The sequence below is a fragment of the Neopsephotus bourkii genome, unplaced genomic scaffold (assembly GCF_033783945.1).
Source record: "Neopsephotus bourkii isolate Nb327-2 ecotype Australia unplaced genomic scaffold, CSIRO-AGI_Nbou_v1 NB_1637, whole genome shotgun sequence".
NCBI lineage: Eukaryota > Metazoa > Chordata > Aves > Psittaciformes > Psittacidae > Neopsephotus > Neopsephotus bourkii.
In genome coordinates this window covers 5364334-5387155 of record NW_026902112.1, presented here as the reverse complement: position 1 = coordinate 5387155, position 22822 = coordinate 5364334, and the positions used below count along the sequence as shown (strand labels likewise).

The following is a 22822-nucleotide window of genomic DNA, read 5'->3' as shown; positions in this document are numbered from 1 at the left end:
TAAAGCAAAGGGCAAACCTTAATAAATCCCTTTGACTTCTATACATATATCTGCAGTACTATATTCCTGTGTGATTTCAGATACTGAGATGAGAGCTCCTGAGGGTCCTACTTCTGCACTTGGTACAACTGACACGAAAATGTGCTTTATAGACAGGCTTTCACTTGATATTCTTTCATTGTTGATGCTGATAATAAGCTTCAGTTATTTGCAGACAGAGGTATTTTGGGGTACAGAGTAAAGAATTAAGCAAACCTTGTATTCCCATTCAGGCTCAATAAGAGTGGAAAACAAAACAAAGTTTTGTGCCTCTTCCTGTCTGTATGAAAAAAACTAGCAAAGCTACTTAAAATGAAACAGTTGGGGACTGAAGAGTACCAGATAAATTTGGAAGAAGCAAAAGAGAGAGGAAAAGAAGCCTTTTTTGTGTAGATAATGTAAAACAGATTATTTTGCTCATTTTTTTTTATATCTGCTAAAACCAGCCATGCAACACGTTGAAAACCTCCCTGTTTTTCTCAGCCCACCGATAAAAAGTGTCTCGAGTAGTGACTTGCAACAGGAACCTCATCTGTTGCAAACACTTTGAGCCTTCCTTATTTCTCAGAGAGGAAGTATGTGGCCTGTTTGGCAAATGCTGCTCTACATGACAGCGTGAACTTCACAACACACTCATTCGACCGGCTGCTCCTCGACTTGATCAGCTAAACCTTGCTGGCAGCATGAAAGCAGTATTATGACTACGGCTTTTATGAGAGATACTGCAACCTGGAATAGCATGCCTAGCATTTAAAGGTAATCATTGCTCTGATACATTTTAGATTGTCTGGATATGGGACCAAATGTTTCAATTTTATTTATATAAAAGGGAGTTCTATTTAATTGACAATGACAACATTCAGACCATGGATTTCAAGTACCACCACAGGTAGAAATCAAGCCTGCCTTGATCCTTTTCATAAGGAGTGGTACTAAAGATAGAAGGGACAAGGAGTATTCCTGCTGAAAGCTTATAGTAAGAGAGATGCATAGGACCTGACGCTGAAGCAAATTGCATTGCACTATAACTCAAAATATAAACCCACAGATTAGTGGGCTTTTTATTCAGAGTGTTAGAAGTTTGCATAATGTGGTATTTCTGCGTTGTTTTGTAGTTGCATGTTTCTGTGAATTACCTTGATTACAGCATTATCTTGTTCTTTTAAGTGCAAAGGTATAAGCGCCTCAGAGCCGAAAGGATGCTCATTCTGATTTATGGCAAATTAAGGGAAATTCAGTAATGAATATACAGCTTCTGAAATCTAAGCTGCCTTTTTTTCCCCAAAAATGAGAAATAAAAGGATGCCGGTGCTTTCATTTTCAAGACATTACCTGTGAATCTTATTGAGAATTAAATTCTAAGATTCTGGTGGTATAGATGTAAAAAATGGATACACAATAAAAAACAGATAAAAAAAAATAGATACAAAAAAATGGGGTGTAGCATCTCAGGAATGATGAATGTCCTAATTTTACTAGTCTGCAGTATTCCATGAAGAGGGGCTTTACTCAGGTGCTTATCTTGCCTTTTTATTTCTCTAATTATTTTAATTTCATTTATTATTTTTAACCATTTCAAATATAACTTTTACAAAGTTCTCACAAAGCAATGCACTCTCCTATGTGCTGTGCTAGGTTACCCTGCTCTTGCAGGAGGGTTGGACCAGATGATCTCTTGAGGTCCCTTCCAACCCTTGGGATTCTGTGATTCTGTGCTATTTAACTGCTCCAGAAGCACGTTTGCTCAGAGAACAGATTCTGCGAGAGGAAATTCTTGCTACATGTGCTGCATGCAGGAACGGAAGGTGTAAATTGTACAAGTTCTTGGAACACACGATATAGGTCAGTGAGACTCCAGTCGTGACAGGTACAGAGTTCATATCTGCCGAGAGCTCTGCCACTGACAAACAGGACACAAAGCAGGACTGGGGATATAGTGCTTCTACACTTTCCTTTTGGCAGCAAGAATAAAGCAGTAAAGATCACTAAACCCCACTAGCTGTGTGCTTGCAACAGCTATGGCTGCAGGAACCAGCCTGCCTTAAGCAGCATTGCACAAACAGAAAGGGAAGAGGAGAAAGGACCAAAGTGCAACAGCCTGCAAACATGATCTTAATGGTTAAAATCACATTTCCACACAAGCCCGAGGAGGTGGCTTGTGAGTGGGGAGAGCTGCAGGTAGAGTTTGGTTTGCAGCCCAGCAGCACAGCGGTTCTTCTGAGCTGAATAGCAGCTACACTCCTCCATGCTGGGCTTTGGGTTGATAGACATGGTGAGCTCAGAGTCTATCATTCCTCCTTAATTCCTCCCAAATCTCCGTTGGTGAATGATTTTCTTTGGATCTGGCATAATTATCTGCTTCAATAACACACAGATGCCACTTCTACTCGTATCCCAGACTGCCACCAACTTTAAGTGAGATGCAGTGCCTGAAACAGGTTCCCCATTTCAAAAGAATATCATCTATAACACTTTTATTATTCCACTATTGATTTAAATGATAAAAAAACCAGCTCAGCCACAAGATGCTGGGCAGTTTTCTGTAAGTCCATTTTTGCAGAGTATCTCAAAATTTCAGAAAACCACCATAGTTTATCATCTAGTGATAAAATGGATTTGTACACTGCCAATATTCAACGCAAGCACAAGCTACTTAAGGCATTAAGTTCAATCACGCACGTAGAGTCATGTGCACTGTTGTTTTAGAAATAGAATCATAGAATAGGATAATTAGTATACTAATTCATACTCTAAAACCAGCGACACACCACTGACAACGAGCAAGGAGAAACAACGTTTTGCTCTCACCCTTTCCCATTTCAAACAAAACTGCCAATTTCTTCCATTTCCATCTAATTTTCAAATGTCAGAGTTTAGCCATACATCAGGGTGTTCACTCCACCACCTTTAACTGGACTACAGACACATTTTCTCAGCTCAAATGCATACTGACGGGTTAGTGGTAAAACAGTCAGATATCTGTCATTTTCTTTTTGATCTCTTTGGATAAGTGAATTAACAGCAGTGATCACAGCTTTCCATTTGCTTACTTTTATTGAACACTTCTGCTATGACTTTAGAGAACATCTTGAACTCTCTGTTCCTTTCAAGACTTTATGTGGCCACCAGTGGTAATTAGTGGCAGTAAAACAGCATGGAAAATGTAATGAGACACAGCAAACTGTCACGCTAGTGACGTCAAATACCAAAACTTCATTGCTCTTCACTGTTCCTGTAACTACTTTATAACACTTGTATTTTCTGTAAGCCAGATTCTTCAACATCTAAAGTAGCAGCACTGAGCTGCATGTTCTGTCCTGTTGACTTCAGAGCTCCCTTGAGAAGAATGATGGTTGGTATGGCAGAAGTGAGCCACTTCTGGATGTGTTCTGCAAAAAGTAGACACATCCCCATTGCCCAGTACTTCATCCATGTCCAATAGATAACAAGTGTTTTAATTACAAACTACATATAAGAAAACTTTCAAAACCACTTTAGGTGTTTTTAAAGCAATGTTTGGAGTTTTGACCCCTAGATACCATCTAGGAAAATGAAGGTGCCTTGCTCAACTATGCCGTGCTTTCAGGAAGCTTGTGTGACATAAAATTTACAGGTCTTTCCATCGTGTACAAAAGCTACGCACCACTTTCCAAAGTGACTCAGGCAACCTGAAAACTGTGCCCACGGTATCTTAAGAGTAGGAAAAAAAGCCCTTAAAAGCACTGTTACAAGTCTGGTCGCCAGTAGAATGACTGGCTCTCAAATACCAAGACCCAGATAAAGGGGTACATAGAGGTAGGATTTTTATTCTTATTTTTTCAGACTTTTGTGACACAAACTTCAAGCACAGTTCTCATCTAAATAACAATTGCATGTGTTAAATTTACAGATGGGCATAAGGTATTTATGCTGCCACGCTTGGCACCTATCTGGAACTGCACTATATTTTTGGTAACTGCAGCTTGCTTACTATACACTGAGCCAGATTTGAACTGCCCTTTTCAAGTACTGCAGAAATGCAGCTACTACAGCACAGAGCTCAGCAGAGGTTATCTCTCAAGGTGTTTATTCCACTTCTCTGGCTGACCTTTTCAGCCCCATTGAGCTCTCTATTGCCATGCCCAGGAAATTCTGCTGGCTAAGTTGAACACAAGCCAGGAAAATCTATTGTATCTGTAGCCAAAATGCTGGGATACAACAGAGAAAAATGTTAAAGAAATTCAAATCAGGTCTTCAAAAAATGTATTCATAATTAGTTCAAGAAATTATAATCTTGGAAGTACAAGTGCCTGCCAAAAGGAATTCTGATTTCAGTTTCAGAATCTTAGGTGCATTTAAGCAGAGAATGATTCTGTTTTCAATTGAGAGCCCCTTTTATTCAAATATGAGCACCCAAATAGTTTATTTAAATTTAAGGCTGTGTTTTTTATTTAGCTTCTAGACTACTTATATCAGGCCATGAAACAGTTTTTTGTTCTTGTGAAAGCATATTTCAGACACTTGTCAGAAAGACGCTGGCACAGCTGCATCCTACAGATGTGCCACAAGCTAGCTCCTGAGTGCAGTGAAAGGGTAATATGCCATTTGGCCAATGAAATAGAGACTTCTAGCAAAGAGCCTTTGGGAACAAGAACTAGGAAGCTTGAAAATCAGATGAGGTAGAGTCAAACTGTGCATTACCATCTGTTTTAGCACTGATCTACTTGCATTTGCTAGGATATGAATTCTCTTTCTTTCAAAAGGCATTTTATTCTGTAGGGTGTCTTCCTATACTCCCTGTAAGGGATTAAGCCATACCCTACATTCTGCCAATCTTTTAGGATAAGACAATTGGTAACAGAGTCTTATTGATTTCAGCAGTACTGCTTCTCGGGTTAGACACCTCTCCAGCTAGCACCATCAGGTTCCAGACTGTCATAAGTAACAAGCAGCATTCCAAAGGCAGTAATCATCTTTAAAACAGTTCAGCTAGAAAAGACTGAAAGATGCAGAATACCCACACGATGCTGCTGGAGCTCCTGTTATCATTTTCATAGGTCAACTGACATATGTTTAAAATAATTACCTATCAGATAGTGGTGTTAAGTGATATTGCTTTAATGTACAAACAGATACAGCTTATTTTCTTGTGCTTCTGAAAATAGCCCATAGCATAAGACACCTTCCACATCCAACGGGGTTTTTCCTCTGACCTCTGAAGGGAAGAATTAGGATGGGTGCAGTAAAGCCATGAGAAGGAACCCTTCCTCTCACAATATTTAGTTCCCAGAGTCTCTGATCCTGTTTGTTGTATATCCACCAAGACTTTCAAAGACAAGAATTTTCACCACTGGCTTTATGCTTTATTCTTTGTAGCTTCAGAGCTCCAAATGCTGAAAAGAACATTTTGTGTATGAAACTGTGGAGGCATGGCTTTGCTGTGACTTCCTATTGTGCTGAGGTACTGCTAATGGAAACTTTTACTACACTGCGTTCTTCTCAGCAACTTCCCTAGCTGTGGTTTTCTGCTATTCCCCTGATAAAAGCACCAGGGTGGTGAGAGTTTAGCAAGTATGTAAAACTCTCACATGAATTTGACACAAGAGCTCTCAAAAGCAAAACTGTACAAAATCGGAGACACTCAAACTGGGTCATTTCTCATCTGTCGGCAAAGCAGGTGTTATGCTGATGCTTCATTTCAATGTCTCCTTTGATTTAGTTCTGAAAGAGCTTTGACGGAATTAGAGAGCGCAATGGGAAATACCATGAAAACACCAAGAGCCTCCGAAGAGACAAATGTGCCGAGCCAAATGGGTAAGCATGCATTTAACTTCTTTCAAGAGACAAAGATGTTCAAAATACATGGTACATTCCTCCACATGTCTTTCTTCGTCTGCCTGACGTCGTTAAAGCATGCAAGTGCAATACCGCTGTGAGAGAAGGAGGGCATCCATGAAACAGTGGTTATTTTTAGGTATGCTCAAGCTCTTTTTCCAAGTAGTTTAATTAAAACCCCCAAATGTTAAAAACCATATTTACTGGTGCTCCTTGAAAGACTTTCCTTCCAATCCAGAAAGCACTGAAGCACTACTTCAGAAACCAGAAATAATGTGTTTTGATACACTTGCATGGGATATTTTATACAAACTTGTTCTTGAAATTCAGGGTTGCTTCATTTAAGGCTAAAAACCTTCATGTTAAGCTTGCACTAAACCTGAAGTCCATTTTTAGACAGCTGCATTAAAAGCAGCATACAGCCAACTTCTCATTAGGTTTATCAATAATGATTATACCAAAGCACACATTTCCCAGCCTGAGCTACCAAAAGAGGATGCAATGCATCTACCTTCTGCATCCACGTGAAAAACTCAGATTGCAAAGCCCCCTCCGGAGGGCAGTAGAGGTCATGCATCTGCAGTAGAGGTCAGTGACCTGCTACTTCCAAACTACCAGTGAAGAGGTGGGAAGTCAGTGCAGCCCCAGCTCTCACACTATGATACAAAAGACATTGGGTATGAGAACTGCAGTACATCACTCCCCAGAGGTGAGGAAGAGAAAACAGTTTTGATTGTTTGGGGTTTTGGGGGTTTTATTAGAGGGAGAAGGCATTAATCAAAGGTTTTGGGTTTTCCGTGAATGGTGGTCCAGTTGGGCTGCTCGTTATTGTAAGGACTGGGAATCAGCTTAGTTACATTAATACTGGAAGGGAACCCAGCCCTGCTTTTAACATAGCCAAGAACTATCTGATATGGACAATGAAGCACAGTCCAAGCACTACAGAGGCCCATAACATGAATAGACAATTTGTTGTTTTTTTTTTCATGAAGGAGTGTGTCTTACGCTGACATTCCCAACAACTACTGTCACAAATACCATGGCCATCAAAATAGAGACATGCTCACACTCAGAGCAGGGCCTTGGTGATGAACAGGGCAGTGAGGGGTCACTGCCACAGCTCTGATCAAGTTTGAATTGTTCCTGCTAAAAGTCAGGAGTTAACAAGGTTAAAACCAACTGCATTGTTTCTAGTGCTGTAAACAGAACATTCTCTTGAAACATAAGTCAGCAAACGTTGACAGCACAAGAATTGCATGGGGGAATTACCCATTTAGGAATTCAGGGCTCGACCTACGTGCACTCTTCTACACGTCTAGCACATCTGGAAAGGTGCTATATCAGGTCCTGCCAGACCTTTGGCTGCCACATGGAGAGGGAACAAGTCTCCCATAGTTGCAGTGGCATCTACCAAGGCTGTAGGGATGTCTCAGATGTTCACACAGCTGAAATTGCACCAGATACCTAGTTTAAGCAGCTTTTTGGTCATAAAAATGATCAGAGTGATGGATACCATTCTTATGAAGAAATAGGCTCTGGGGAGACCCTATTGCTGTCTTTTGATACTTAAAGGGGGCTTATATGAAGGATGTGGGGAGACTTTAGCAGGGCCTATAGCAATAACACAAAGAGTAATGATTTTAAAGAAAAAGAGGGTAGATTTAAACTATATATAATAAAGAATTTTTTTACAATGAGGGTGGTGAAACACTGGAACAGGTTGCCTTGTAGATGTCCCATCCCTGGAAACAATCACGGTCAGGTTGGACAAAGCTCTGAGCAATTTAATCTAGTTAAAGATGTCCCTGTTCCTTGCAGGGAGTTGGACTGGACACCTTTAAAGGTCCGTTCCAACCCAAACTATTCTATCATTATATGATTTAACAACCTACACAGCTCTTAGTCTGGATCAGACCAGTATCTTTCATAACAGCTTAGATGTTGCTAATTGAAGTTGGGAATACAAACATCAGTACTGTCATCCAAATCCAATGAAAACGGACTTTAGAAAAGGAACTTAGTACTAAATGTTTATATTGGGGCTAATACAATGAGGTTGTATCTATTTGTCTTCCTGAGCAGATCAAATTCCAAATTACATCACCAAACATTGAAGATTTCCCCCAGGCCATGAAGAACCACCATTAAGTGATGTGGAGGACTCATTCCACAGACTTAGAATAGTCCTAACAGTTATTAGAAAAAGCAGTGTGAATGTGTTCTTTAGACACGTGTAAGCACCTTGTGCTTGCCTGTGCTTCCCAAGATCTGCACTGAAAGCAAAACATGATACTTCACCTCCAGTGCATCAGTCTTGCTCTTGAGGAAGAAAAGAGTGCATAAGCTGCACATCCCAAAGAGGCATTTAGTCTCCAAATGTGACTGCACAGGGCATCCCATGCATAACCTAGGTACTCAGAGCAGCTACAGGAACAAGGGGTCATCAGGGGTTGTGAGCCTACCCAATGCTCTTTCCTCCCTTTAGCCTGTGAATCAAGGGTTAATACTCACTGAGCTGCACCTGCATAACTCTCAGTTCCCAAGCTGGCTGGTTTAGATCTAATTTGGGTATGACAGTGTAATTCTACAACCACACCTTATGGCTGCTATAGAGACAGCCTCCCAGACACACACCAGTGCTCTCCTTTACCCTCTCTGGTACACACTCTGCCTATGCTCTCCCTTCTGTCTTACAGTGCTTCATAGTCCATTCACAATGAATAATTTAAAGCATGCAGTGTTCAGTCTCACACTTTGCAAGACATCCAGGGATGCAGAAATACAGAGCTAGCATGTATTTCATATTCATTTTCTACTCCTAAAAAAACCCATCCAGATTTAACACCCAGATTCAGTGGAAATGCGTGTGCTTCGATCTTTCCACTCTGAATTGTTCCACTTGAGATGTAACCTACACTCACCCTGCAGAGGAGAGGCTCTGTTAGGAAAACTCAGGCAAGCCTTCTATTTTTTATTCAACTTAAAAGTGGGGGGAGCTCATCAGATCAAATCTATCAAATCACTGTGAACTTTGGGGGTGGAGAAACAATGTCATTTGTTTAGTCCTCAGTTTCAAGGCTTTTGTGTTTGAAAGGAGCTAGTATGGGTTCTGTGAAATGTTGTAGAATGGTGGGGTTGTAGAGTGGTGGGGTATTTTACATGACCAAAAACACCCAGTGAGGTTTGATTTAAATACCAATTAAAGTGAGAAGGTTGGAATGTCTTGGGTAGTACAAAACCCCTTTACTTTCACTCTAATATAAGTACATGCAGTTTAAGGGGTAACGTTTGTATAGATGCAGCAGCCAACGCTATGATTAATTCCTTCCTTTTCAGAACTACAAATTCACGTGCACAATTGAAACAAAAACTAATATAAAGACAAAAGTGTAAGTAAAGTAACACGGATCTTTCCAGAGTAGAGAAAATATCACATACCCTTCAGTGCATAACAACATGCAAAACACTGGTATGCAAGGGAGGAGAGCAGAAAAGCACTTTTCCACCCTTTCAATAGGGAAAAAAAAACACTTATAAATAAACAGCATACGTCTAAAAAAATCACTGCTAAAGGCATTGTCATTAAGCTGAAAAAAGCCTGACATTCTGTTTCCAGCTGCTGTCTAACAATCTGCTATGAGAAATTAGGCAATGGCACTTTATCCCTGTTCTGCAGTTCATACAGCATACCTTCTGGCATATATTTCTTGGAGTCCTGGGTAAAGATCTTGCTTTGTTGAAAAAGACTCAGCACCAATACTTAGGTCTTGTTAGCTTCAGGTACCAAGCAGTTTCATAGACAGAGAAGGTGTCTCTTAATTTCTAGTGCAGAACAGGGAAGCAATCAAAGGCATGTTTAGCACAGATCTTCTCCAGTATAGCTGAACAAATTGTATGATAAGTTATAGTAGACTAATCATTATAGTTGGTTGATTAATACAAAGGTACTGGGCTAGTCCTGTTTAATTCAGTGACGCTAATCAACTGAGAAAACCACAGCAATACTGATATTAAACATACTCTCAAACTGATGTCTATTCCAGAGTCATCTGTGCACCCATAAGGATGCTTACTTACTGTATTGTGGGGCTACTTTAATGGGTAAAGGCTAGCAAGACAAAATGCTTACAGTCAGTTTAACTATTAAGGTAAAATGACCCACTACTTTGCATAACACAGGTCCCCATAATGTAACAACAAACAGCTACATAAAATCAACTGAGAAAACACTCCTTTTAACCTAATATTTTCTGTAACATTTACATTGTCATCATCACTGCTGTAAGGATAACAAGCATAAAATCTTTTCTCTTGAAAATATTTCTTTCCTGCAGACTTGCATGTTTCCTTCAGTCTTTCATTATTATCACTGCGAGTTATTTCTAAGGCCCTGTGAGACAGAGGCTGAAAACAGAATGTCTCAGCATTCATTCAGGATGCTGCTTCTAGGTTTCCCTAAAGAACTGTCTTCCTTAAAGAAAAGTTGATGAGGAATTTATATTAAACAAGAAAATGTAAGTTACAGCACTGTGTCTATCTCTCAGGGCAATTTCATTCTTTCTTTCCCTGAATTCTTTCCCATTTTTGCATATGTTGAGCTTCAGAGAGCGGCCAAGTGCCTAGATCAAACTATCTCTGCATACATCCATACATACATACATTAGATGGTATTACTATGGAACAATGTGCTGATCCTGCTGGAGGTGGAGGGAAAGCTTTGTCTCCCCGTATGCTGGTAAAGCATACTGCGATGTGCAGAGGGGAGAGACTCGCTTCCAAGGGAAATGCAAGCAGCATATTGCACAATCCCTCTTGCCAGGACTTCTGCATTTACTGGGCACCACAGTGCTGGATGAGGAGCTCCTGATGGTTTTGTAGTCCCCATCTTGCGCAAGGTGCCTCCTCCATCCTGCAGAAATCCAGAACAGCAAGTGTCCTACACAGTGCTGCAAGGCCCAGAGTCACCCCAACTGATGTAAAAGGTCATCTTATCCTTTACTGATCTCAGTTCTAAAAGTTGTGGTTGTACAATGACTTGATTATAAACACCCATGTTGCTGCTTTCCTTTAATTGAAGATAAGGGCATCGTGTGCTACCCCTAGTTATTACCTCCCCCTCAATGGGGAAGAACAAAGCATGATGGCTGCTCATCAAGCTAATTTTTAAGTGATGGGAAGTGGGCAATAATGGCCATACTGTTATTGTTCTTGATCTAAATTAATTTCAGACCTTTGAAAACTATCAGTGGTGTTAAACGATGGAACAATTCAATATGCATCTTCCCTTACTCAACTGTACTGCATTAGTTTGGCTCAAAATTGTAGCTGAAGGCATTTAGAGACAGTGGCATTGATAAAATGGGGTTACTTCCTAATACTATAAATACTTACTAATTTTGCTAGTTTCAAACTGAATATGTCCTTTAAATATGGTAATTACTAGAAAAAAAAGAGGTCTAAATTTAGTTGTTTACAATTAACCAAATTACTTGCTTCATTTCTAGTATCTTCACATTCTTATAATGTTACAGGCTCATCTTTAGCAATTTATGTTTACCAAGTGACATTTCAGAGTGAGGTTTTTTTTCCCCATTTGACCTACCATGCAAAATGTAATATATATAACAAAAAAATCATTTCTGCTTCAGAGCTCTATCTTGGTTTAAGTGACATTTTCTTTCTTCTTTTAACAGGTCAGGAGAGTGATTTCCTTGCTGTCCTCTATGACTATCCTTCATCAGACATAAGCCAACCTATATTTCATGTAGGGGAAAAACTACGTGTGCTGTCAGAGTAAGTTAACCCCTGGGATTTTTTGTCTTTAAGTCAGGTTTTGCTACAATTGATGCAGAGCTCTTTTATGTGCACGTTGTCCAAACGGGATGCACTTCAGCAAAATGAACTGAGTTCTGAATTTGCAAGGAATGACACTTAGTCGTGGTGCAAATTTCCCTATAGTTCAAGGACTTGGGGCTTCAGATTGTTCTTTGATCCTCTCATTCATCTGACACAGTTTCTGAAGCTGGATTCAGGCTCTGTTCTAAAGTAGGACTCAAAAAAGAATTCTGTTTTGAAAAGTGATTTTGAGAAAGTATCCCCCATGTTAGTGGAAAGCAGAGTGAAAGCAAGATCAGTTTTAATCACATGGAATAAGGAATTTTTATCTGAATTTCTCTATGTCAATTGTGTCTCATTTTCTCTGTCATCTTTCTTCCCTAACAACTCCTTATGATGAGGTCTTAGGATTTCACACTAGGGCAACTCTAACAAATATAAAATAAAAAATAGTGTATTTTTTTCTTTCTCAAATATTTCCATTGAGTCTACATTTTCTCAGTGTGGAAAAAAAAAAAAAAAAAAAAGGTCAAAGATTTGCTGATCAGGGGACTGGAGCACCTCCCGTATGAAGACAGGCTGAGAAAGTTGGGGCTGTTCAGCCTGGAGAAGAGAAGGCTGTGTGGAGACCTCAGAGCAGCCTTCCAGTATCTGAAGGGGGCATATAAAGATACTGGGAATGGACTCTTCATTAGGGACTGTAGAGATAGGACAAGGGGTAATGGGTTAAAACTTAAACAAGGGAAGTTTAGATTGGATATAAGGAAGAAATTGTTTCCTGTTAGTGTGGTGAGGCACTGGAATAGGTTGCCCGAGGAGGTTGTGAATGGTCCACCCCTGCCAGTGGTCAAGGCCAGGTTGGACGACGCCTTGGGTGATATGGTTGAGCGAGGTGTCCCTGCCCATGGCAGGGGGGTTGGAACTTGATGATCTTAAGGTTCTTTCCAACCCTAACTATTCTATGATTTCCCAGGTAGATCCACTCAATAATTAACAAGCCCCAAAAGGGAGTAGGCTTAAGAGCACTAGTTCAGATTGACCTTAAGCATTGTGCGGATAATGCCGCACAGGAGTGAGTACACTTCTTGAAGAATGGAAGCCAGCAGCCCTGATATTCTTTTATGCACAACTTCTATCAGCACACAGTGACCTCCCAGAAGTTACTCAGCCCCACAGTCACTGTTTGCACTGATTAAACAGAAATGAAAGACTTCATTTTTGCAGCTGGTGGAGCAGATGGATTCAAGGGGAGATCAGACACATCTTAGAGGAGAAATCATCCAGGGATTTCTAAATTCATACAGAAAATTCTCTACCCAAGGAAATCAAATACCTGGAGAACTGAAGTACTCAAAGACTCACAGACAATTGATGAATCCTTGGACTCAGCTCCAGTTCACTATTACCCACAGTGACCTTTGTCAGCAGGAAAATGAAGGGCTATGCAGATCCTTGGTCTGATCCAGAATGGCTGCAGTTATGTTCCGCTGACAAAGTGCTTTCCCTGCCTCCCTGAACCTAGAGGTCACAAGGCTCACACAGTACCACTAGATGAATTTTCTGCTGATGGAGAGCTTCCCTAAACCAGGGGAATTCTTCTCTGGTAACACCAAGCTTTTTGACCCTTGCTGCAGTTTGCATAACGTACACGACATGGCACAATTGCTTTAGCTTGGAAATTCCAGGTTAAAGCCTCACTTCCAGCTTTCATCATCTACGAGCCCTCACAACACCACATAACTACATATGTGTGTATCAATGGGAATTAGATCTGTGACATATCATATGTGTACATGTGCTGCACAGTATGATCTACTGGATGAAAAGCTTCAAACAGAACCAGGCTTCTGTAGCAGCAGTTCTTATCATGTTTGTCTGTTGTGCAGTGATCAAGAGCTTCTCCTAATAGTAAGAGCCAAAGCAAGCCTGGACGGGAACTTTCCTCTTCCTGTTTTGAATCAGCTTGTTCACAGAAGACAAGACACTTCAATGCTCTGCAAAGCACAGTGCCCCAGTGAAAGACCTGTTCTTCCCTGCTGGGATATGCGCTGATGTTAATAGGAACTGTTTACCTACACTCCTGGTGCACATAGGCTGCAGGTATAAACTTCTCAAGTAATCCAAAGAAGCAAGTGCAGTGGAAGTGAAGAGCAGCATGGCAGGCATGACCACAGAATGGCTGATGAAGAGTCTCCACAGAGAGGATAGCATAAGCAGGCAGCACGTGCTGCTTTCGTAATGGCAGCTTTCATTTTCATTTCTACCAAAGCAATCGCATGTAACGGCAACCAGCCCCACCAGGAGCATGATATATGGATCCCTCATAGAAAAGAGAACTCCTCACAGATATCATGACTGCTCTGGCTCAGCAGGGTTAGATAAGCACCACTGGCACAGTGTCTCACTCTCCACACTCATCTGGCACCTTTCATTACCAAAGGAACAACTGTATTTAAGTGGCAGTAGTCAAACCAAATGTCCTTCAATGATCTCCCCAACCTACACAAGCTCGGTGGCTCCTGCCCCATGAGAGATGTGATGCTTTAAGACTTTTAATCATCATAGGGATTTTTCAGGATTAGCAGTATTAGTTTGAAGAGAGGGAGATGCTGAGACTATCAGGGGTTTTGTTACTGCAATTCTTGGTTCTGTCTGGGAGAGTTGTAGGAAAAAACACCCAAAATAACCTAAATGTCTTATACATCATTTCATGTCAGCTGGAAACCCACAAGCAAAACTTGTGGGGATCTGAAATTTCCAGCTCTGAGCACTAGACACTTCCCTTTTTCCCTTAGCATACACACTCTGGACCATGGTCCCAGCAGCTATAACGCAGAAAGTAAAACATAAGTGTTTTCACCTCAGTTGTTCTGATACTGAGACTCTGGTCTGAAGTCCAGGCATTATTTGGGAGCATTTATATGAATGTCCACAAAACCAGCATTCAAACACAAGATACAGTATTACTTGGATTCAAACTTTTACAGTAAAAGATGTAGAAAGCCCATCAACCATCAGCATCCTTGCACTAATCGCTAAATCTCCACAGCATCCCTATGAAAATATGTGGTACCATGCCCTTCCTAAGGGATTCAAAAGTCAAAACCACCTTTCAGCATCACAGCAAGAGCCTAAGATAGATCATTGGAAAAACATACATTTAGTCACCTAGTTTCAGCTATGAGATCTTATTTATTGTAGGCTGGTCAGCAACCCACTGAACAGAAGGAAAAGAGCAAACCATGACCCTGTTAGACTGAAAACCTGTTCCCAGGCAGACGGGGCGCTGAGTATCTCTAACCTGATGTTCCAGGAGTATCTAGAGGGCTATCCAGACACAGCATACCCAGCCATAAGCTGGATATCCTGGATACCAATACAAGTCTAGCTGTGGGAAGGCAAAGCACAGCATGGTTTAACCACTGAGTATTTACCCTTCCTCTTTTAACTACAGAAAAAATATTTTATTACTTACGTAATTTCAATGGAACAAATGGAGCTTGTTTCTGTGTCCAAATTTAATCCTGATGTACGTTTAGAAATGGAACTATCTTAAATGAGACAAACTTGGGTCTCTTTCTGAATACATAACTCAGGAACAAAAACAGAAAGTTACAGGCCAATCTGTATGTCTGAACTAATGCCTAAAATGAGGACCAAGTCTGAAAGTACATCTGAAAATATCCCTTCTCTTGCTTTCACACAGTGAAGGAGGCTGGTGGAGAGTCCATTCCCTTACAACAGGCCGAGAAAACTATATTCCAGGAAAATATGTAGCAAAGGTTTACCACGGGTAAGCAAATGCATTTCCTATAGCCTTTCAACACTGTACTTCTACATATACAGCGCTGATCAGTTATTCAGTGTTTTAATCAGAACAATGCCAATAGTGACTAGGCAGACAGAAGTTTTATTTATTGACAGTCTAAAATAGTTCCTTTGAAATCTCAGAACATCAAATCCACACCTAAATTTAGATTCTATGAGAAGGAAAATCCTAGTTTTAAATGCTGGAAAGGGTAAAAAGAACACCTCAAATGTAATATATTTTAAATACCTCTGTACTGATCTCTAATTTAAAGACATCACTAAAATGACCCTATTTAGAAAGAATTTTTAATATTTGCAAAAAGTAAAATTTAAGCTAGAGTTGCTCATGAAATAAACAGTCCAAAAAGAACAAATAGCAAGACTAATAAGCCATTCAGGAATGTAAACTCTCACACTGGAAAAGCTAAGGGTGGTTCAGAGGTTTCTTGTTGCCCTAGACATCAGTCAGGAAAAAAACATTAAGCACACTTAAGACCTTTCTGGCATATGAACTGCAAACTTCATTGTGATTTATGAAAGTACTCTAATTTTAATATGCTTTTACATCCTCCCGAAATAGACAAGCTTTCACAAAGACAAGGCGCAGATACAATGATGGAAGCTACTGTCTGAAGCTTCCCCAAGACCACTTTGCTAATAGCACACTGGATCAAACACACAAGAGCAACTTTAAAATAAAGTGCCAGTAACTCCTACACCAGCCGAGCAGCTCATTTACACAGTTAGACACTACCTGTGTCTACAGCAGCCGCATCAAGCTATGATGAAAATCAGTAGGGCTAATTCCACTTTCCCTTATCCACAAAGCCTATTTACTTAACTGGTTGGTTTTTCCCTTAGCATAAGCAGAATATCTGTATTGTGTATGGGTTTATTTACCATAGAATCAAACATTTTTTTTGGGTTAACAAAAAATGGTTTAAATGAAAAAGAGGAATTTAAGTAATGCCACAGATATGTCAGCAATATAGCACTTGGATATGTCCCCAACAATTCCGATCAAGGCAGCTTGAAATGTTTTGTTTTCTCTAAATCCAAACCTTCTTCACTCTTCCCTAGTCTCACACTTAATGGATCCTCAAAGAGAGCAAAATTTTCTCCATAAACTGGGAAAATATGCCTGGACACAGTTGAGAGAATAACTATAGAAAGCCACAGTGTTGTTTTTGCAGTCACTTTTCCTGGCTAACACTGCACATTCACAGCCACATGCTGCTCTCTGTTTCACTGGTGTCCAGACTTCAAAATTTGTTTTTTCCTGCTCCACAGCTGGTTATTTGAAGGGTTGGGAAGAGAAAAAGCAGAAGAACTTCTATTGCTACCCAACACCAAGGTCGGTTCCTTCATGATCAGAGAGAGTGAAACCAGGAAAGGTGAGAAAGTACCATTTTTACCCCTTGATCTTAGACATTAACAGTTGATCTCAGCCATTAACAGTTGTTCTGCTTCATACAGATCAGTCCGAAACCCAAAAATGTATGTACTGGGAAGGCAAAGGTACCCAGTGCAGCATACCAGTCTTCACCAGTCAGGGCTGGCAACAGTGTTAGCAATGGCCATGGAAAGTTCCACGGGCATCAGCAGAAACAAGACTCAGTTGTTTAAACACTATTATTTACTTTGGTCTCATGCAAAGCTTATTATGCAGTGGGACTTTTCAAATGGAGGAAAAGTTGCAGATTTGCCTTAGTCCATGAAAGATAGCCTGAAGAAGCTATAAAACACACTGAGCAGTGGGGTGGCTGATAAGTGAATTTCTTATATAAACAGGTTGTTCTTCTATTTACTTTTAAAAAATGACATGACTTCAATTTCACTTTCTTTCATAGCAATTCTGTTGCTACGTGGGAACTCTACTGAACACACTTTATACTTCAATGCTCTTCAATGGGAATACATCTCCCACTGTGCAACATATCATCTTCCCTTTTCCTGAAGCATCAGAACACATGCTGATACCATGATACTACAGTTAGAGGGGAATAATAAACCATTTACCCTGATCTTTTCCATACCACAGGCCAATTACTTTCATAATAGCTATGTTAAATTGAAAGAAATTAAGGATCAACATTCAATCCTTACCAACCACATGCTGAAAAATAGTTTTAAAACAAACAGTTTTAGACAAAGAAACAGGAAAATCCAAGTCCAGATTCAATCCAGATCTTAGGCCCTGATGCTGGTCCCTTTGTTCTCTTTGTTATACTTAAGTATAAATATGAAGTATACTATATAAGTAGAAATTAGGACGGCCACTCAGTTTTTTTTCCAGATCTTTCTGGAACCTTTTGGATCATTGCACCACATCTATTTGGTTGTGGTCACTGGTTTCCATCCAGAATTAGGGCCCTACTTTGGTGTAATGAGCTCTTCTCTTTCTCCAGGATTATATTCCTTGTCAGTGCGGCACAGACAAGTAAAACATTACAGGATCTTCCGCCTTCCAAATAACTGGTATTACATCTCTCCACGGCAAACCTTCCAGTGCCTTGAAGACCTTGTGAATCACTACTCAGGTAAGAAGAACTGCAGGATAGACATATTTTCCACTGGTAACTGTAAAACTATCTATCAAAGATCCAGAACAAGAAGTTTTGCCTTTGTTCAAGACTTGCAACTACTGCCACAGAACAAGTAATAGAAAAACTTCTGGTTGATATGTTTTACCTTATTTTTAGCCTAAATAAAATATGTTACCCTTAACAGTACAACTGAAATCAACCCAAGAAGTCAGATAAATAAAGACAGATGAGTTTTATCCATATTGGAATATGATATTGTATGGCCATGTCAACAACACTGCTTGGTCTGAACACTAGCATCTAGAACTTTGCTAGACAGCTTTCAAATACAATTTAGAGGTTAGCACAGGACAGGGATACCCAGTCCTTCAGAAGCACAGCTAAACTCAAAGTTTGGGTGTACAAAAATGTTATACTGTGCAGATGGAAGTCATGGTTCTGGGTCCCAAGGCCGCAGTTTACCAGCATTGGCATGTCTTCCATTTACTTATTTGCCATATCGACAAACAGATAGAATTAGGACATGCAAAACCAGCTTCTGCAATCACATTCCTCTTAGGAACCACTAAACCACACAACCTTATCTGCAATGGAAAATTCTCAGAAATGTTGTTACTTTCTTCCCTATTGGTTTAGAAGAGCATGGCTGGATTTTATCAGCAGAAGATATCTCAAGGGACTCAAGCTGTTAGCTCCAATTTGGATCGAGCTGTCACTTTTACTAACATCAGTCCAGTGGATGACACCCATTTCAATGATATTTTTCCAGATTCATGACAATTTAACCTATGTCAGAGAGATAATTTGACAAATGACACAATTAAATGGCTGCAGGTAGCATGCATTAAAACAAGGACATTTTAAAACGAGGAAGGAAGATTGCAATAAGTTAATTGCATAAAAGTTACAAAAGAACAATAGGTTCTATGCTTTAATTAGTAATGGGTACTCAAGCCCAAACATGCAAAAGAAACTTTGAACTCCAGTGATATAAACAATTTCTACAGGATAATGTTTTGGGTATTTTTTACATTCTAGTTAGCTGACACCTTTCTCCATTTAGAATTGCTCAAACAGTCAAAAGCTAAAATTTGGGGTGAGGAGAACTTACAACAATTTTTACTTGAGTTATATGTGTAAGAGGAGACATAATGAGATTTAGCTCTCCACCTTTTCTCACCATGACAAGATAACAGATTTTCACCTTGAAATAAGGCTCAGAGATGTAAAACACTAGCATTCAGCCATAATGTTCTCTACTTGAGCAGAAGGATGTTTGCAATGTTCCTAGTGGAGCAAGGAGAAGACAGAGAGAAGGAACTTAGATGAAAGTTACATGTGAATCCTGATTCATTCCATAGCCATGTTCCACAGCAGAATACTGCACATACAATCCAACCTGAATGGTTGCATCCTGCACCTATTTTACATTCTGTTTGCATGGCTGAGGCAATGGGAGGCAAAAGTAGAACTCACTGAGGACTCAGAAAAGATGGGTTTAAGTCCCTGCTCTATCACAGGTTTCCTTCCAGACTTCAGGCAAGTCACTTTATCTTTCCGTGTCTCAGTTTCTCACTTGTACTGTGGGACATATGTCTCATGATAAATCAAAAGGAAAAGGTATGAAGAACATGTCACAGCGACCTTGCTGAGAACACACGATTTATTGACCCTTACTGTTGTGCCCAAACTGCTTATTTGAGCAAGAATCAGGGAAAGAAAACAGTTGAGATGCCAGTGAACAAAGATTAACTGTGCATTCATTTCCCTCTTCAGAAGTTGCTGATGGTCTCTGCTGTGTCCTTACAACACCTTGTCTTACCCAGTGCACTAACAACAACAGTGTAATGAACCAAGTTCCTCCTGTGGTGATGCGGAATAAGAACTTCAACTGGAGAAATATTCACAGGTACCACATTACAACACAGGCTGCCAGAAACAACAAGGGTTCTTTTCCAGCCTTGTATATACTTTTACTTACAACACAGGAGAAGCAGCTATTTCCTTCTCCTGAGATCCAAGAGCAGACGCTCCTCAAAGCTGCCGGCAGCAGGTTAACCCATGAAAATTGGATGTCCAGCTCTCTAACTGATAATCTTGGTCTAACTTTGGAAGCATAGTTAACTATCATTTTTCCTATCCAGCCAAGAGTGTGGCCACATAAGCAGTCAGATGCACCGCCAATGGCACAGTAACATGTAATGTCTTAGAGATGAGCTCCAACAGTCAGAAATGGCTCCCCGTTGTTCACATGGTGGCCATCCAAGAAGCAGTACACATTCAAGGAACACATCCCAGTATAAATCTTTCCTGCTGTACGTCTCTCAATACAAAGCCCACCTCAAGGTTCCTGAGATTTCTAGTGTCTTGACTGCAACTAAAGTAGGTCAGGTTTCAGAAGCTGGTGAAACAACCACCTTTAGAAACAAAAGCATCTCTTCTTTTTGAAGTGTAAATTTCCCTCTACCACCCTTCCTTCACAAAGCATATTCATTTGCCTACAAACGCAAGAAAATTTAGTGGAGTATTGAAGCCATTTTTCCTACAGTTTAACAAGAAAGAAAGTATGTAGATGTTATTTCCTTTTCAGATGAAGAAAAATACTTAGATATTAAGATACCTCTGGTGCACTGACTGTTTCAGAAACCACTGACAGAAATATCTGCTGATTTATGGGACTAGATTTTTTTTTACACAACAAAATTAACCTGATTTGGTTTAACAGCTGCAAATATTATACTAATAGGCTCAGTTCAAGTAGCTGAAATGGTAACAAAATTTTCTTCTTTTAAAGGCTGGAGGTGACTGAAGATACTGAGAGCACCCTGGCAGCAATGGATGACTCTTGTCTTAGCTATGGATTGAGGGAAAGTATCGCTTCCTATCTGTCCTTAACAGGGGAAGACAACACTTCTTTTGCAAGTACCAGAAAGAAGAAAGCCCAATCACTCATATATACAGGGTGCAAACGCAAGAGTACCCTTCACTTACCACCTACATACTATGAGGACTAAATGTAAGACAACCAGGAGGAAAAAAAAGACAAAACTGAGGAGTCAGAAGAGAAACCCAGAGCATTCTTTGGTCCTGCAGTCCTTCAAAGACCGAGAGGTAGAAGCACACCAGCTGATGACCAAATACTGGCAATGCTTCTGCATTTCCTCTTCTGAATGTTAACCAGAGACCTTCTTAAGGATGCTGTCTCAGCCATGGCATATGCTGGGAACATCCTCAGTGCACCTGATATTAGAACCTAATCACAAGCAGGACAGACTCAAAGTCAAAAGCCAAGTGAGGCAGATGACTCTTCAGCATGTCCAGCATTGTACAGAGGTGATTGCATACAGAAGGACTAACTATAGCTCAAGAGCTTAAATTAAGTCTTACCCTGGTATGCTCCACAACACTGAAAACTGCCTTTACAGAGCTACTTACAATGAGAACAGGAACCTTTTTCTGCTCCATAAGTAGAATGTAGTGGCCTGTGGTGTCACAAAATGGTCATAAAATTAAGAACAGGATTCACTCACTGGTAAAAGCAGTTCCTGTTTAACCCTGAGCTGGGAGTACAGGCAAAAGCCTAACTCAGCTGCTCATAGTCTACCAGATATACAACAAAGAACAAAGAGACTTTTAATTGAAAAGTAAAATGTGGTAATATCGTGCCTAACCACAAAGGTAGGCTTGTAAAGGTGTCACCTTTTATGTGTAGAGGACCAGATTTTAACCTCATGTCCTGAAGGCACAGCGAAGTGTCCCTGCCCATGGCAGGGGGCTTGGAACTTGATGATCTTAAGGTCCTTTCCAACCCTAACTATTCTATGATTCTAAGGCACCCCCATATTTATGTACAATATTTATATTAATAGCAGCTTTTTTAATAATTAAACTAAGAGAGCAAATCAGCGACAGTGGATTTTAAAGAGTTTTCTGAATTTCTTGCCTGAAGAGATCTCTGTCAAAAAGTAACGACACATTTCATCAAACTCCGCCAAGATTTGTAACCAGGTTATCTCAAATTAGAGAATTTTCCTATATATATGTGCTCTTGAAGGAGCAGCTAGCATGGTCTTTTGAACCTGACTTGGGATAGTTTTCTAAATCAAGCAGTCACATCTGGGGGTGTAAATTGCTGCAATCCATGTTCTCAAGACAAGATCTTTCCAATCTAATATTCTGTCATACCTTTTTGCACAGAGTTGAGTAATGAAGGTTTTGAGATAGAGAATTTGGTTTATACATATACATATATATCCTCTGTAAATACTCCTTAGTACAAATCTGTGCGCCCTTTAGATCTTTTAACAGATCATTTGCACTAGGAAGACAGATTCAGAGATCAAAATAGTTCACAGCCTGTTTAAACATATTTCAGGACTTTATGGATGAATGTAATTTGACTGGCAAACATTGAAAATTGCAAAGCAAGATGAACTCAGGAACTCTAGGTGTTTGTATGATACCTGTTACTGATCATTACTATGTTATGGTGACTGCATTTTACTCAGTGAAATGTATATGGGGAGCATTACAGATTTTTAAGTCAAGTCATGACTTGTATTTATTCATTAAAATAATACCCAGTAGTGACTTTATGTTGGTTTTAGACAATGGAAAACTTCATGTACAGTTAATACAAACACCCAGTCTCACAATGACACTGACAGAAGGCATCTTTGATGGAAAGTAATAGAAGGATCCAAAAGCCCATGTAACTGGGCAGTGCTCGGAACATGGGCTGTAGGAAGGAGGTAAGACATGTCCTGGTGACAACAGGT

General features: G+C 40.0%; 3 protein-coding genes across 4 annotated transcripts in view; 2 read left to right on the top strand and 1 right to left on the bottom strand.

The window, feature by feature from the left end:
- TG (thyroglobulin) overlaps positions 1-22822 on the bottom strand; it is a 213087-nt gene that overhangs the window by 37680 nt on the left and 152585 nt on the right. The window lies entirely within an intron of this gene.
- The window catches only part of ZFAT (zinc finger and AT-hook domain containing), a 983920-nt gene that overhangs the window by 813297 nt on the left and 147801 nt on the right, over positions 1-22822 (top strand). The window lies entirely within an intron of this gene.
- On the top strand, positions 586-21785 carry SLA (Src like adaptor). The gene is made up of 8 exons (XM_061374134.1): positions 586-795; positions 5738-5832; positions 11547-11646; positions 15395-15481; positions 16789-16892; positions 17907-18038; positions 19821-19953; positions 20839-21785. The coding sequence occupies exons 2-8, from the start codon at positions 5772-5774 to the stop codon at positions 21056-21058; spliced, it is 837 nt and encodes a 278-aa protein (XP_061230118.1). The 5' UTR covers positions 586-795; positions 5738-5771; the 3' UTR covers positions 21059-21785.

Excerpts from the sequence above, each read along its gene's own strand:
- SLA (XM_061374134.1), top strand. The coding sequence starts at position 5,772 with ATGGGAAATACCATGAAAACACCAAGAGCCTCCGAAGAGACAAATGTG. Across the intron at positions 18,039-19,820 it reads CCTTGTGAATCACTACTCAG|AAGTTGCTGATGGTCTCTGC; the intron begins GTAAGAAGAACT and ends TTCCCTCTTCAG. Across the intron at positions 19,954-20,838 it reads AACTGGAGAAATATTCACAG|GCTGGAGGTGACTGAAGATA; the intron begins GTACCACATTAC and ends CTTCTTTTAAAG.